Below are 17,858 nucleotides of genomic sequence, written 5' to 3'. Positions count from 1 at the left end.
ACCTTATACTTACTAGTCTATGTACAGGTTGCAAGCAATTGTAGCAGAGACTTCCAGAGCTCAGCAGGATTGAGGTTGATTTGTATTAGTCCCAACATGGGCAGGTGGCCATTTGTCCCACAGGTATGGGGAAGCTTCTGCTGCTAAAGCAAGGAAGAGAGCAGTGGATCTTGGAATATCTCAGCACCTGTGTGCCCCTCTTGTGGGTTGGTGGCTCCCACGGACCTTAGGACCAAGCCCAGATGGCTGTGAGGGGCTCCCCAGGGCTCATGGTAAGCTGACCTCATTTTTTTCCTCCAGCTTCATTCTCCCTCTACCCAACAGAACTAAATTTCAAGAGACTTATCACATTCAGAGTGTGCTTCCACCTCTCTATACGTGTTACTTGTCTACCCCCAAACCCCAAATCTTTTTCATCCTTCTGGGTTATGACCCTCTACGTGTTGGCTCTCTTCCTGAGTGTGGGCTCACTGAGGACAGGCACTGTGTTTTGGCACAGGACCATGTCTACAGTGGTGCTCAGTAAATGTTTTGAAATAACCAGTGTCACTGGTGTATTTACAATCTAGCAGAGGAACAGTTGCCCCCAGTAGAACAGGTTATAGTGGGTACCTGTGTTTTATTGAGTCTGTCTCTAATCCTTTGCACTTAACGTCTTCCTAGGCTAGCTGAGCAGTTCACTGTGTCTGGACGCAGTCAGTTTGAGCTCTGTGTCTCTGCTGTCCATCTCTGATAAACTATGGCAGATGCTGCCTCCTTCGTGAAGCCTTCCTTACCTTCCACACCCCTGCCAGTGTGTAGAATCTCTTTTGTCTTTTGATTTTGTTTACATTTTGTTTATGGCCCTTATCTTGTATTATGTGGGTCACTATGAAAGTTTTGAGATAGACTGTGCTATAGTCTATTATTTTATTTCCAGGAAACACAGTCAACAGCATCCTTTCTGATTTACCCATTCATCCATGTAAGTTTCAACTTGCTTGGCTTTTCAGTGTTGCTGGGAGAGCTTCACTTTTTTTTTTCCTGTGGGGATTTGATATTTCCTGGGTTTTGTGTATCTCACAACTTTTGTAATGATCCATGTATCATATAGATGATGGACTTGTTCCTCACGCTTCTCCCCACATTAGTTCTTGGCCCACCATGGTGTATTGCCTACGATACCTACCACTATTTTTTTTTTTTTTTGCAGTTTTTGGCTGGGACCGGGTTTGAACCTGCCACCTCCAGCATATGGGGCTGGCATCCTATTCCTTTGAGCCACAGGTACTCCCTGCTACCACTATTTTTTATTTTTTATTTTTTGAGACAGTCTCACTCTGTCACCCTGGGGTTAGTGCCATGTGTCATAGCTCATAGCAACCTCAAACTCTTGGGCTCAAACTCTTGTCTCAGCCTCCTGAGTAGCAGGGACTACAGGCCCCCCACCACAATGATTGGCTAGTTTTTCTACTTTTGGTAGAGATAGGGCCTTTCTTTGCTCAGGCTGGTCTCAAACTCCTGAGCTCAGGCAATCTACCCACCTCAGCCTCTCAGAGGTTAGGATTACAGGTGTGAGCTACCACACCTGGCCCTTACCACTTTCTTGTACAAAGGCACCCCCTAAATGTTGGGTTGAATTGTTTCAGCCTCCTGTGAACAATACATATAACTACATCTCTAGAAAATAACTTCATCTATATTCCTTTAGATGTCAGGAAAATGGAGCAGCAATGTGGGGAATCACTAAGTGCTATGGTATGGGTCAAACCAGAAAAGGTGTATTGAATGCTCACGCTGTCCTAGGGACCAGTTTCTCCTTGTCCTCTCTGTCCTTGAAGTATGAGATGCTTGGTGAAGGAGACACAAACTTGCCCTACCCTCCTGCAGCTCAGGGAAGCCCCTAAATCCCCTCACAGCAGTGTGGCTGGGGCGAATGTTTTAGCTCACTTAACCTGGCGTTGCTCCACTATAACATGGGCCTGACAGTCCTGCTTGTGTGGGTTTTGTGAGCGTTTTGTTTGTCCAGCATCAAATGCAATGTCATGTCCCTGGCCAGTGCTAATGGCTCTCAGAAGGAGCGTCTGGTCAGACTAGAGACTGCAGCTGCAGCCACCGCCCTGAAAATGGTGAAAAAACCACAAGCATTGGTCAGCTAGAGCAATTATTAATTTGACTTCAGTTCTTTTTTTAGACATTATTATTTCTTTATTTAAGGGATATCTGTAACATTATGTTTAAATACAAATCATCACTACAAAAATTCATTGAGTAGACATTAACTATTAGATGGTAGAACAAAAAGGCAAGGGAGTTGATGGAGCTGTAGGATAAAATTCAAATTCTGTGTATTTAGATAATATAGAATGTTTACATATATGGTTTTTATTGTTGGCTTTATAATTTTTACTTTGTTTTTCTTTTTTTCATTTGACTTTATCATTTAAAAAAAAATAGCTTTCTGACTTTTATTTTATGTACTCTTTTGAGACAGAGACTCATTCTGCATCCCTGGGTTGAGTGTCATGGTGTCCTAGCTCACAGCAACCTCAAACTCTTGGGCCTAAACGATACTGTTGCCTCAGCCTCCTGAGTATAGGCGCCCTCCACAAGGTCCGGCTAGTTTTTCTATTTTTAGTAGAGATGGGTTTTGATTTTGCTCAGGCTGGTCTTGAACTCCTGAACTCAAGCGATCCCCTGCCTCAGCGGATTACTCAGTGCAAGCCTCCCAGAGTGCAAGCATTACAGGCAGGAACTACCATGCTCGGCTGCTTGTTGACTTAGATAAATGTCATCTGACAGGAGCCAGGGAACCAAAACCACCTGCTGATTTCTGTGTGCTTATTTCCTGTATAAAGTCTTCCTGGCTCCTGTAGAGTGGGAACCTTAGCTTGCCACCTAAACCATGTGTTTTGGTGCTGCTTTCTGGGGTTGCCAGTTTACATTCAGACACATGTGAATAAACTTCATAATTTGATAGTGTTTACTGTGGGTCACAGGAGAGTTCTCTGTAATACAGGACTTGGGGGCTGCAGGCCAGCATTGGGCCCCTGCCTGAGGCAGAAGCACACCCCTAGACACACACAGCACATCAGCGTCACCAATCCTCGAACTGCTTGTCACTTACTGCACGAACCTTGCTTTCTGGTTCATCATCTTAACCTGACTTAGCAGAAGACTGGTCCATTTGCTTTTCTTTAGGAACTCTGTAAGTGATCATCTGGAACATTGCTCCCATGTCTTGTTGAGACTGCTAGGCATTAACTGGCCAGTGATGTAACAGCAGCTGTCTTACTATGCAAGAGACTAAGGTTCAGGGTCAGACTAATAGTTCTGACATCCTGGACTAGATGTATAGTTGAAGTGAGACACACTTCAGCTGTGCCCCCTCAGGATGTAAGCTTTTCATGGCGAATACTAGTATATAAGTTCTTTTCCCCAAAGATGGTTCTCTTCTAATCTGAACCCTTTAAATGTGATCTTTCTAGGCTCAAAATTTTTTTCTTTCACAATAGTGTGGTACCACCGAAATGTCTTTGCATGTTTTTGTGTCTTGCTTAATTAAGTTCAGAACCTGGACAAACTCAGTTTATTAACTTAACAGCCACATTGTCTTACATACTGATAAGTTTGAAATACTATTAAGTAAGCTATATACATATAACTTCAGTAAAATGCACATTTTGTTTTTCTTTGAAGGAATTTGACAACTTACTAGCCTTTGGGAAGATTACATGACACTGCATCATGAGTGACAGTGAATGTGACGGTCAGTTTTACAGCGTACAAGTGGCAGACTCAACCTTCACTGTCCTAAAACGCTACCAGCAGCTGAAACCAATTGGCTCTGGGGCCCAAGGGATTGTTTGGTAAGTATGGTCTGTTTGAATAGTATAGATTAAGTTTTTGCTGTGCTAAAAAGTAAAACTAAATCATCAGAATTTAGAAATATTGATCATAAGAAATACTCTTTGTTATAGGTTTATGAGTTAAATTGAACCAACCTATTGCTCTAGTTACATGTAGTCAGGCTGTAGGATATAAACCCAAATTCTTAGAATGCTGCATAAATTTAAATAGGTAGCGATTTTTCTTTTTGTTTTGGTTTGTTTCTCTATTTCTTTTCATTTCACCAGTCATTACTACATCAAAGTAATAGGTATGACAGTGAGTTATAATGGAAAATTGGTGTTTTATTCATTTCTTCATCATGGCCACGTTTTCCTCCTCCCCCTTTTATTCCCAATCACTATTCATTTCTAGGCACCATCATTGCAGTGCCTGCCATTCATTGGCAGGATGAGGCAGTCAATGTCATTTTTACTCCATGGATTAACCAGGAAGGGATGCCGTATGAGGGGTTGGGGCTGGCCATCTCTCCCTTGGTGTCTGACTTCAACTATGTGTCCAGCCCAGGACATCAGAACCGTTAGTCTGACTCTGAACCTTAGTCTCTTGCATGGTAAGACAGTCAGCTGCTGCGATGTCACTGGCTAGCTAAAGGTAAAGTTTTTCACATGTTTTCTAGATTATAGTTATCTCCACTTCGTAAGCATTTTTTCCAGGCAAAACTTTTCTTTTTTCTTTTTGTGGTCAATGAAAACAAGATTATCTTTGTGCCTAAAAGAAACTGTGATGAAGCTAAACATCTGATATTTACAGCTAGTGGGAAAAGGGAGTTCAAGGTAAAAGAGAGCTCTTTTGGATATCCTGGTAAAAGAGTTGAAGTTCACATGTAGAAATGTTGAGCTTAGAGAATCTTTGTCAATGTTTGTTAATTGATCCTCTGTTGCAGAGACATGTGATCAAGAAAATCAGTTTTGTTTTTTTTTAGCTTAGGTAGTTGAGGGCCCTGGGAGCTAAAAGGAGATTGTGGTCCAGAGCTTTAGAGAAAAAGTAAGGTGGGAGAAGGCGCTGTTTGGAAGGAATACCCAGCCTGTGTCTAAAATAGTGATAATCTTGCTGAATGGGGTGGCTCATGTCTGTAATCCTCGTACTTTGGGAGAGTGAGCTGAGTGGATTGCTTGAGCTTAGGAGTTTGAGACCAGCCTAAGAAAAAGGCTCTCCTCCCATCTCTACTAAAATTTTAAAAATTAGCTGGGTATTGTGGCAGGTACCTGTAGTCCAACCTACTCAGGAGGCTGAGGCAAGAGAATCACTTATAAGCCCAAGAGTTAGCAGTTGCTGTGAGCTATGATGTCATGGCACTCTTCCCAGTGCGACAGGGGGAAAAAAATAGTGGTGATCTTAACTTCCAGATGATAACATACTATATTGGTACTTAAATCCAATGTGCCAAAAGAAGTTTTGAAGTTAATAGATAGTTCACATTAGGAACAACAAAACCACAAAACATTCTTTTGGTTTATACTCTATCTCTTATTTGGAATTAGATGATAATTTGAGATAAATAATTTGGCACATGAGCATGAGAGAGAGAAGAGAAAAGAGTAGCAAGAAGCAGGAAATATCAAAGGTCTCACTCGGGGGGCAGTCATGAATGGATGTAGACAGATAGCTATTTTAAATATGGGCTTTATCCCAACTGGCTGTCATTCACTTATTTCTAAAAGTTAGTGGTAATACACATATTATCTAGTCACTATGCATTTTTGCCATAAACCTCATTGTATAAATGGTAAATAGGAGTAGGAAGACTTGTTGACTTCTCTCCACCTCACATCTTGTGATAGGCCTGAGTTTAAAACCCAGCTGATGACCTTCTGGGACCAAAACCCCAAATGCTTGTACTGAGGAAAGGTTGGTGATGACTTTAAACCACTAATACTAATACTTTTTGTTATGAGCAGAACTCTGACCTAACCTTTCTTTAGAGTCTTAGTAATGAGTATTACTGAGTAATGAATAAATTAGTAGTAATTTTAGTAGTACTTAGTAATGAGTAAATATTCATTAAATACTATTAGAAAATTCTCTTTACTTATATTTATCTCTCTGTAAGACAACTATTGTATTCAAGAGCAGTTTTAATTTTTATAGCTATACCTAACGCTCAGTTTTATGATGCCCTCCTATCTTACGTTCTGATGGGGAAAGTGAACACTTTGTGACTTCAGCTTCCTTTTCCCCCTTTGTCTTTTGTGTCCATTCTTCACCAGACTCTGAGGCACCAAGGAAGATTGGGAAATAGTTTAGCAGTGGAACATTCCTATTTCAAAAAAAAGAGAAAAACTTACTTTTCTTAAAATAAACTCAACAATAGGTTAGCTACTACTTTGGCAAGAGGAACTGGATTTTCTGTGATATTCCTTATTAAAATATTGCCATTGTATAGTTAATTGATTTGATATTCTAAAACTTCCTTTTGTCTCTGTTGTACTTTAAATATATCTGACAATGATCCTTTAGGGGTGTGGTAGAATAATCACCCTGCCAGAGATGTTCACATCCCAACCCCTAGAATCTATGAATATGTTACTTTACATGGCAAAAAACCCCTCAGATGTGATTAAATTACACTCTTAAACTGGGAGGATCATCCTTGATTAAACCCTGGGTTCTTCATATAAAATGGAGTTAGGACAGTCATAGTTAGAGAAGATGTGATGACAGAGCAGAGTTTGGAGTGATACAGGGCACAGCCAAGGAACACAGGTGGCCTCTATAAACTGGAAAAGGTAGGGAACAGATTCTCCCCTCGAGCCTCCGGAGGGAACACAGTCCTGCTGACATCTTGATTTTAGCCCCATAAGATCCATTTTTGGAATTCTGATCTCTAAACTGTAAGATAATAAATTTGTGTTGTTTTAAATCAGTAAATTTGTGTTAATTTGTTACAGAGGGAGAAGGAAACTAGTACGGGACATATGTGTTTTTACGTTTTTGAGAAATATGATAGCAACAGTATATGGTTTATACAGCTGGTTAGTCTTCTATATAAATTAGAGCCTGATGAAGACGTAGGGAAGGTGTGCAGATGAACCAAAGTACAGGTAGGGTGGGGACTTTAATAGGAGTAAATGGAAGAGCTAGAACCAGAATAAAGTATTCTAACTCCCAGTTTTGAATTGATTTTACAGTTGTCTTTGATTTGTTTGTTTCTGGTTTCTGTTCCTTACAAACATTAGTAAAACTTACTAGGAAATAAGTTTTAAAATGTTTATCATTTTGAAAGGCTCAACTCCCATAGCTCAGTGGTTAGGGCACTGTCCATATTCACCAGGGTTGGCGGGTTCGAACCCAGCCCAGGCTTGCTAAACAGCAATGACAACTACAACAAAAAAATAACCATGCATTGTGGTGGGCACCTCATAGGCCCAGCTACTTGGGAGGCTGAGGCAAGAGAATTGCTTAAGCCCAAGAGTTTGAAATTGCTGTGAGCTCTTACACCATGGTACTCTACCGAGGGTGACATAGTGAGACTCTGCCTCAAAAAAAAAAAAAAAAAAAATTTAACTAAGTTATATAGCAAAATTAAGTAATTGCAAGATTGGGGAAAATGTATGTACATTTGATACATACTCAGTTTTTGTTTCTCCTTCTAAAGTCTCAAGTTATGGGCTGGGTGTGGTGGCTCACGCCTATAATCCTAGCACTCTGGGAAGCTGAGGTGAGTAGATTAGCTGGGCTCATAAGTTCCAGACTGGCCTGAGCTAGAGTGAGACCCTATCTCTAAAGATAAGCGGGTATTGTGGCGGGTACCTGTAGTCCCAGCTACTTGGGAGGCTGAGGCAAAAGAATCACTTGAGCCCAAGAATCTGAGGTTGCTGTGAGCTATGATGGCACAGCACTCTACTGGAGGTGACAAAGTAAGACAGTATCTCCAAAAAAAAAAAGTCTCAAGTTATTCAAGCCTACTGTAGATGTGGGCACCTGTAGTCCCAGTTACTCAAGAGACTGAGGCAGGAGGATTGCTTGAGCCTAGGAGTTCCCAGGAATTCCAAGCTGCAATAATTTATGATCATGCTACTACACTCCAGCCTGGGTGACAGAGCAAGAGCCTGTCTCTAAAAATTAAAAAATGGTAATAAGTAATATTTAAAAAAAAATTCAAGTTCAGCAAAAAGGTAAAAGGTTATTCAGTTATGAAACAGTTTTATGAAATGTTCAACCTTTAAAGAAAAAATTGAATAAGAAGTCTGGAAATACTTAGAAATAATAATTACCACCTTTTTTTTTTTTTTTTTTGAGACGGAGCCTGAAGCTATCCCCCTGGGTAGAGTGCCATGGCATCACACTCACAGCAACCTCCAACTCCTGGGCTCAAGCGAGTCTCTTGCCTCAGCTCCCAAGTAGCTGGGACTACAGGCACCCGCCACAACGCCTGGCCATTTTTTTGGGTTGCAGCCATCATTGTTGTTTGGCGGGCCCGGGCTGGGGATTCGAACCCGCCACCTTAGGTGTATGTGGCTGGTGCCTTAGCCGCTTCAGCCACAGGCGCTGAGCCAATAATTACCACCTTAACATGAAATAATTATATGGCTTTTGTTCCTTTTTGTTTTCCTCTGGTTCCATACAAGCATGAGCCTGGTCCTAGTACTGCATGAGCCTGGTCCTAGTACTGCTTTATTTTCTCTCTATCAATATAAATAAATAAAAGTAATAATGTTTACAATAAAATTTACATGATACAGGAGATACATGGCATAAGGCATAGGATGGCTGTAATCAAGGAGACTTGAGTTCTGAATCCAGCTCTGGTCCTCATAGTAGTAGTTCTTTGTGACCTGGGCAGATCACAGAGGGCCTTTGTGGGCCTTAAGACTTTTACCTATAAAATGAGTGGTTTGGAACTTCTTTATGGGCCTTAATACTTTTACCTGTAAAATGAGTGATTTGGAACTTCTGATTGAAGATAGTGGATCAAACACCTAAATAAAGAGAACAAGAATGATAATGAGTGGATGACAATTTTAACAAAGTTGTGAAATATAGAAAGTAGTTGAATCTTAATATAGATAAAATAGCAGAAGGAGCCAGGCTATAATACTAGCACACTGGGAGGCCAAAGCAGATAGATTGCTTGAACTCAGGAGTTGGAGACCAACTAAGCAAGAATGAGACCCCATCTCTACTAAAAATAGAAAAACTTCAGTGTAACCTGGTTCTTTGTACACGCAATGAATCCCTAACAGTGATTAAAAAAAAGAAGAAGAAAAAGAAAAACTAGCTGGACAAGTGGTGGACACCTGTTTTCCCAGCTACACAAGAAACTGAAGCAAGAGAATTACTTGAGCCCAGCAGTTTGAGGTTGCTGTGACCTGTCACGCCAGGGCACTGTAGCTTGGGGCAACCGAGTGAGATTCTGTCTCAAAACCAGAAAACAAACAAAACAAACAAACAAAAAAAAAAAGCAGAGGAAGTGAGGATAAGTAGACCAAGCATTTGCAACAAGAGAACCTATCTTTAGTAGAACCTAAAGAGGCCATGAGTATAGAGATGACAATATAGGAAATGAGTATGAAGTGAGGTGCTAAAACTAAGGCTATCAGTTGAAAGTGTGTTTAATAAAACAACTACACCAGTTTGCTCCCAACATTCCCATTCCCTCCACCATACTCAGCATTTGCCCTTAGAGAGCTGGTAAGTTAGTGAAGAATTGTTAAGTTGGGATCCAAGGAAGGACAGAGGCCTAGTGAGGGGAGCTCAGCATTTGAGGCTGAGATAAGACAACCTTAACAAAATCCTGCAGAAACAGCAAGGAAAGAAATAGATCCATAGGAGATAATGGCATTATTAGATCCAAACTTTTAAATAGCTGTGATGTTATGTTCAGAGTGATAAAAGGCGAGACAAAAAGGTTCGATGAAGAAATGAAAACTTGCAAAAAACTAAATGGAAATTCTAGGACCTAAAACTGGTAGTTGAATTATGAACTTAATGTGTTTAACAGCATTTTAGATATAACTGAAGAGAGAATAAGTAACCTGGGAGATGGGTTGGCAAAAAAAAAAAAAAAGCCTGGAGAGACAAAAGAGCAGAAGAAAGAATATGTTACGTTTTCTATTGCTGCATAACAAATTGCCACAGACTTAGTTGTCTGAAATAATACCTACTTATTATTGCTATAAGTCAGAAATTTAGGTGGACTTGCCTAAATCTACTCAGTATCACACAAAGCCGAAGTCAAGATGTTGGCTAGGCTGGTTGGGTGCAGTGGCTCACATCTGCAATTCCAGCACTTTGGGAGGCTGAGACGGGAGAATCACTTGAGGCCAGGAGTTCAAGACCATCCTGAACAACATAGTAAGACCCTGTCTCTACAAAAAAATATAAAAATGAGCTGGGCGTGGTGGCAAATGTCTCTAGAGACTGTGCCAGGACGATTACTTGAGTCCAGGAATTTGAGGTTGTAGTGAGCTATAATGACACCACTGCACTCCAGCTTAGGTGACAGCGACACCCTGTTTTAGAATAAAAAAGAAAGGAAAAAAGATGTTGGCTGGGCTGGGCTTCTATAAGGAAGCTTTGGGAAGAAGCATCTGTTTCCAGGCTCTTTCAGGTTGTTGGTAGAATCTAATTCCTTACAACTGGAGGTCTGAGGTACCTAATTCTTGATGTCAGGGGCCACTCTTTGCTTCTAAAGGCTACTCATTTTCCTTCTCAAGTGACCCTCCCCCCTTAAAGGCAGCAGTAGCATACTCAGTTCTTGTGAGTCATATCTCTCTGACTTCCCTCTCTTCCCATCAGCCAGAGAAAACTCTGCTTTTAAAGGGCTCTTGTGATTAGATTAGGCCCACCTAGATAATCTGCCTTTTGTTAAATTAGTATGTATAAACCTTTTCAGGATATAGGGTCAATATACCCTTCCCCACAAAAATCAATTGCATTTATATATACTAGCAACATAGAGAAAAGGAAAATTTGAAAAGTATACCATTTAAAATAGGATGAAAAAATTAATTATTGTATCTAGGGGAGGAAAATAAATAAAATGTGAAAAGCTGAAAGAATTAGGAAAAATAAAGAAAACATAAATAATGTTAGGATGTATCATGTTCATGAATTAGATAGAATACTTAAAACTTTAGAAAAGTGTCATTTTCAAACATATCTATAGGTTGATTACAGTCTAAATCTCAGGACCCTTTTTCTTTTTTTAAAATTAACAGGCTGATTCTAAGATTCACATGTAAGGAAGCAGAGTAGCGCAGCAGAAGCGTGGTTGGCCATAAAATTCACATTTAAAAATAAGGTCCTAGAGTGGTCAAGAAGCCCTTTAAGAAAAAGGGAGGAGGCCTCCCTCTGCCGGATGTGAAGACTGACTAGAAAACCATGGTGATCAGATGGTGTGAAGTGCATGCAAGGAGATAAATAACCTGGAAACAGAACCATACCCTTACGGGCTTCTGACTGGTATCAGTGGTGGCTTTACAGAGCAGTAGAGAAAGGATAGTCTAAAAAAAAAAATGGATATATGAATATTCACATGGGAAAAAAGTGAAATTTGACCCCAACCTCACATTATACACAAAAATCAATCTTAGTTGAGTTGCTGTAAATGATTAAGGCAAAATAATAAAGCTTTTTAAAGATACTGTTGGAGAGTTTCTTCATGATCTTTGGGGTAGGAGAGGACTCTTAAATAAAACATAGAAAGCATTTATTATAAAATTGATAAATTTATATTAAAATTAAGAACTGTTTATTTAAAAGGCATGATAAAGAAACTGAAAAGATAAACATAGAATGTAAGAAAATATGACTGACAAGAGTCTCCTCTTCACAATATATAAAGGACTCCAGTAAGATAAAGACAAACAGAAAATACATTTTCACAAAACAAGATATCCAAATAACCAGTAAACATACCAAAAAAAAAAAAAGTCATTGTTCCTCAGGGAAATACACATAAAAACCACAATCAGAAAACTGCTTTATGCTCAGCAGAATGGTTAAAAATTAAACTGTTGATAATATCAAGTGATGATAAAGATGTGTGACAACTCACAGACAGCTCTCAGATTTAGAAGACTTGTCATGGGCTGCTAGGGGGCCTAGAAGCACTTTGGCAAAGAGTTTGGGATTATCTACAAAAATACAGTACATGCATTCTCATTCTTAGCTATCTACTCATCAGAAATGCATGTGTAACGGTCCCAAGGCCATGTACAAGAATGTTCATTACCGTTTTTCTGTAATCACTTGGAAACTAAAAGCAACTGAAATATCCATCAACCTTATGTGATACAGTCCTGCAAAGTAATTTTACAGCAATGATACGGAACGAATTATGGCTACATACAAAAACAGATGAATCTTATAAATGCAATATTGAGTAAAAGATGCCAGACAGAAGATTTTAAAAACCAGGCAAAAATAAACTGGGGGAGAAGGCTCGAGGATAGATGTTTAAGCTGGTAAAAGAACAGCAGTAGCTTTTATCTTTGGTGGGCAGGAAGGATAGTGATTAGTTGGGAGATGTGAGAGGAACTTCTAGGATACTGACAGACATGACTCTTTTAGATGAATCATTAAGACGAGGAACAAAAAAAGAACAAAGGAATGAATGCAGTATCAGGCTAACCCTTTCACCAACAACACTAAGTGTTGGAAATCAGTAGAACATGCCTTTAAACTTCTGAGAGAAAATTGATTTTGAACATGGAAGACAAACTATTGATCTAGGGTGAGGGCTGAGTAGGATCATTTATCTTTCATGGACTTTTTCTGAGGAAATTCCTTGAGGATGTCCTCCAACAGGAATATGTAAAACAAGGAGTAGCCAAGGCCAGTAAAAAGAAATCCCAGGATAATAGCCATGTAGAGGCTTGGAAAGAAACTCCAAGAAAAATGTTTTTTAAAAAAAGCAGAGGAGGGCGGCACCTGTGGCTCAAAGGAGTAGGGCGCTGGCCCCATATACCGGAGGTGGCAGGTTCAAACCCACCCCTGGCCCAAAACTGCAAACAAAGAAAGAAAAAAAGCAGAGTAGGGTGGCACCTGTGGCTCAAAGGAGTAGGGTGCCGGCCCCATATGCTGGAAGTGGCGGGTTCAAACCCAGCCCCGGCCAAAAACTGCAAAAAAAAGCAGAGTAGATTCCAAACAATCATAGATAATGTTATATGCTAGGAAGTACTGGTGATAAGCTAAATATATATATTTTTTCCTCTTTTTTTTTTTTTTGAGACAGAGTCTCACTATATTACCCTCAGTAGAGTGCTATGGCATCACAGCTCACAGCAACTTCAAACTCTTGGGTATAAGTGATTCTTTTGTCTCAACCTCCCAAGTAGCTGGGACTATAGGCACCTGCTATGATGCCCAGCTTTTTTTTTCTTTCTTTCTTTTTTTGGCAGTTGTGATTCTTGTTTAACAGGCCCTGGCTGGGTTCAAACCCTCCATCCCTGGTGTGTGTGGCTGGCACCCTAACTATTGAGCTACAGATGCCAAGACTGTTTTTCTTCTCTTAATAAGAAAAATTTATTAGAAATGTGTTGAGGTGAGGCGGAGGCAAGATGGCTGACTGGAGCCAGCTTTCCACAGAGGCTCCTGTCCAGAAGGAGAGTTAAAGGACAGAATTTTAGCAAGTAAGCTGATGGTTTGGAGCTGAGCTAAGAGAGAAGGTTGAAGAACACACATCAACCCTGTTGAGGTGAGCTGCAACCCCAAGGATGCAAACAATAGGTACAAAATCCATCACCAAGCGGACGGGAGTCCCCTCCCTCATGAGAATGGCTTGCAGTATGCTTTCTACAAACAAGTGAGCAGAGTTCAAACGTCCTCCCATTTTATTCCATGGGAGAGACCCTCTAAAAACTGGACCTCCTTCCCCACTAGGGTGTGATGGCACTCTCCTGCCAGGCATAAAACTGTATATATTCTCTACCTGCAATTCTGAATGCCCAGCTCTCCCCCTCCACTTTCACCCTGAGGTCTGGAAGCCTGTCCCCCATGGAGTCCAGATTTTGGGGCATTTTCTCTAGAGGTGTGGACAGGGCATGGGCTGTTGCAGGTCTGTGCTGAAACTGCAGCATGGGGGTAAGGAGGAGATGGTGACTGAAGGAACCAAACAGGAAAGGGAGAGGTGGTGCATCCCCAGCAGAGAGCAGCAGTGGCAGCAGCAGAACAATAGGGCTCACACCCCTGGGGGATATTTAGGAAGGACACTCCCTATCTCTCTGGGCAACCAGAGAAAGTTGGGCATCTTCTCTTGTGGCAGACACTGGCAGAATAGATCTGGGACAGTACTGCAGACCCCGTGAGCAAAGGGTATGCCTGAGGCGGTACTGGCCTGGGCAGAGTGTGGCGGGATGGAAAATGGACGATGTGTGTGCAGAGACAGCATACTCCCAGGGCAGGGCTGAGCCAGGATGGCTTTAGTGAGCCTAAGAAACACCTGGCCCTCAAGTGATCATAGCTGAGACAAAGGCAGGCAGGCTGATGCTGGAACTCCGAGCTAAGTGTGAGCTCTAACTGCACCCATCCCAACACAGACTGCAGGGGAAACAGAAACACTAGCTCCGGGCAGTGGCACAGACTGGGGCTGAGTCGTAGTTTCTGAGTCACATTCAAATAGTGCCTGGTCTTTAGGGGAATATAGCCAGGACAGAATCACAAATTCTGCACAAACATAAGTGTCAGCAACATCAATCAAGGAATACAGCAGAGTCTCAGTTATAAAATCAGCCCTCATAAATCTGTAGCCTTTATATATACCAATAATAGTCAAGCTAAAAGAACAGTCAGGGACTCTGTTCCATTCACAGTAGTGCCAAAGAAGATGAAATATTTGGGAGTTTACCTAACAAAGGACGTGAAAGATCTCTGTAAAGAGAACTATGGAACTAAGAAAAGAAATAGCTGAAGATGTTAACAAATGGAAAAACATACCATGCTCATGGCTGGGAAGAATCAACATTGTTAAAATGCCCGTACTACCCAAAGCAATATACAATTTTAGTGCAATCCCTATTAAAGCTCCTCTGTCATACTTTAGAGATCTCAAAAAAATAATACTTCATTTTATATGAAATCAGAAAACACCTCGAATAGCCAAGACATTACTCAAAAATAAAAACAAAGCAGGAGGAATTACGCTGCCAGACCTCGGACTATACTATAAATTGATAGTTATCAAAACATCATGGTACTGGCACAAAAATAGAGAGGTAGATGTATGGAACAGAATAGAGAAGCAAGAGATGAACCCAGCTACTTAACCATTATTTGATCTTTGACAAGCCAATTAAAAACATTAAGTGGAGAAAAGACTCCCTATTTAACAAATGGTGCTGGATGAATGGGCTGGTGACCTATAGAAGACTGAAACTGGACCCACACCTCTCACCATTAATTAAGATAGACTCTCACTGGATTAAAGGTTTAAACTTAAGACATGAAACTATAAAAATACTAGAAGAAAGTGCAGGGAAAACTCTTGAAGAAATCGTCCTGGGCAAATATTTTATGAGGAGGACCCCCCATCCCCACCCCTAGGCAATTGAAGCAACATCAAAAATATACTTTTGGGACCTGATAAAACTAAAAAGCTTCTGCATAGCCAAGAACACGGTAAGTAAAGCAAGCATACAGCCCTCAGAATGGGAGAAGATATTTGCAGCTTATGTCTCTGACAAAGGTTTAATAACCAGAATCCACAGAGAACTCAAAACGTATTAGCAAGAAAAGAACAAGTGATCCCATCTTAGGGTGGGCAAGGGACTTGAAGAGAAACTTCTCTGAAGAAGACAGGCACACGGCCTACAGACACATGAAAAAATGCTCATTATCATTAATCATAAGAGAAATGCAAATCAAAACTGCTTTGAGATATCATCTAACTCCAATAAGATTAGCCCACATCACAAAATCCCCAAACTAGAGATACTGGCATGACTGTGGAGAAAAGGGAACACTTCTACGTTGCCGGTGGGAATGCAAACTAATACGTTCCTTTTGGAAAGATGTTTGGAGAACACTTAGAGATCTAGAAATAGACTCTGCCATTTGATCCTACAACTCCTCTACTAGGTATATATCCAAAAGACCAGAAACCACATTATAACAAAGATACATGTACCAGAATGTTTATTGCAGCCCAATTCATAATTGCTAAGTCATGGAAGAAGTCCAAGTGCCCATTTTGACCCATGAATGGATTAATAAATTTTGGTATATGTACACCATGGAATATTTTGCAGCCTTAAAGAAAGATGGAGACTTTACCTCTTTCATGTTTACATGGATGGAGCTGGAACAGATTCTTAGCAAAGTATCTCAAGAGTGGAAGAAAAAGTATCCAATGTACTCAGTCTTAATATGAAACCAATTTATAGCTTATGAAAGCTATAACCAATTATAGCCCAAGAAGAAGGGGAGGGGGAGGGAAGGGGGGAAGACAGGTGGAAGGAGGGTAATTGGTGGGACCACATCTACAGTGCATCTTACAAGGGTACATGTGAAATTTACTAGGCGTAGAATATGTCTTAACACAATCACTAAGAAAATGCCATGAAGGCTATATTAACCAGTTTGATGAAAACATTTCAAATTGTATGTAAAAACAGCACATTGTATCCCATGATTGCATTAATGTACACAGCTATGATTTAATAAAATAAAATAAAGAAAAAGAAGTGTGTGGAGGAAAAGCTAGAAAAAGTCAAAGTACATGATGCTTGATCAAGTGATGGAATGATAGAAAAGAGAATCCACTTGTTCTTAATGCTGGAAAAAGTCTTATCCTCTTATAAGTGAGTGGCAGCAAGAGCCATGTGATCTTTGAAAAATGAAGTATAATCCCAGCTCTGCAGTTAGTCATATTTACTGTGCACACACACATGCACTCTGTGTATTGATTTTCAATTTTTAAGTACATCATGAAACACAAAAGGTTTAATTATAAATATAAATGTGTAATCAGGCTTGGCCATTTAAGCCGAAAGTTTGGGGGGAATGGGAGGAGGGTAGAGATGGAGAAAAAAAGAATGGCATAATTTCTTATCTTGCATACCTGGGAGGTAGGAGTCTCCCTTGAAAGTTGAGGAAATAGAAGTTTAGGTATGTTATTTAAAGTTATAGAGGTAACCAAGGGAAAAGCTAAGAATAACAGGAGAATAGAAAAATGGGAGGTGTAGGGGATTTCAAGGAAGTGGCTAACTGCTCAGTTTTTGCAATGAGGATTAAATAGATCATTTTTAAAGTTGATAAATGAAGAAGTAATGATAAAAATATATTCTTCTGAGTTAGGAAGTGGCCATAAGAACCAAACCAGAAATAATTGAAGGTAGTTGCTCGTAGAGCTAGAATTAGGAGCAGGGAAGCATGTGTCCACTCAAATGCTTAGAGTTGGTCTATTTGGTTCATTTTGGACAAAGAATTTTTTTCAAATCGACAAATAATATATACTATTGTGTACAGCATGTTTTGAAATATGCGTAAATTATGAAATGGCTAAATGAGCTAATTAACATATACATTACCTCACTTATCATTTCTTTTGGTGGTGAGGATACTTAGCAATCTACTTTCTCAGCAGTTTTCAGGAATACAATACATTGTTATTAACTGTAGTCACCATGTTGTGCAATAGATCTCTTGAGCTGTTCCTCCTGTCTAACTGAAATTTTGGGCAAAAGCTGTTGAGGCCAAAAAGATGTATCCAGTTTCAAGTTCTTGAGACTGAGAAATATGTGGATATAATACATATATGTGTACATGTATATTAATTGATGATTTGCTTCACAAATAGATTTACATTTAATAATTCATATGAATAGCATATTTGCATATGAGCATGTGGATTTACATATGTACATGTACACATACATATAGTTTGAATTCAATTAAAGTCATTAGAGAAAAGTAAAATATGAACTTTCTAGTAATTCTTAAAATACTACAGCAGATAGCCTTCAACTTAAAAACAGATTAAATTAAGTTAGAGTTGTTTGGCAACTCTTTTTTTTTTTTTTTTTTTT

The 17,858-nt window shown here is 39.9% G+C and overlaps 1 protein-coding gene across 3 annotated transcripts in view; it reads left to right on the top strand.

Moving 5' to 3' along the window:
• The first annotated feature begins 209 nt into the window (after nt 1–209).
• MAPK9 (mitogen-activated protein kinase 9) overlaps nt 210–17,858 on the top strand; it is a 60,086-nt gene continuing 42,437 nt past the window's right edge. For 2 of the 3 annotated variants that reach the window (XM_003799160.3, XM_012810994.2), the window contains exons 1-2: nt 210–272; nt 3,679–3,848. In XM_003799160.3, the coding sequence (XP_003799208.1) occupies nt 3,727–3,848 (122 nt within the window). In that variant the 5' untranslated portion in view covers nt 210–272; nt 3,679–3,726. Of the gene's footprint in view, nt 273–3,676; nt 3,849–17,858 lie in introns of those variants that run through there. The other variant, XM_012810993.2, reaches the window with a different exon arrangement.

This window comes from Otolemur garnettii, unplaced genomic scaffold, assembly GCF_000181295.1.
Source record: "Otolemur garnettii isolate 467f Iridium unplaced genomic scaffold, OtoGar3 scaffold00146, whole genome shotgun sequence".
In the NCBI taxonomy this organism is placed as follows: domain Eukaryota; kingdom Metazoa; phylum Chordata; class Mammalia; order Primates; family Galagidae; genus Otolemur; species Otolemur garnettii.
Note: the sequence above shows the minus strand (reverse complement) of the source record. Positions and strands in the feature narration are given on the sequence as shown.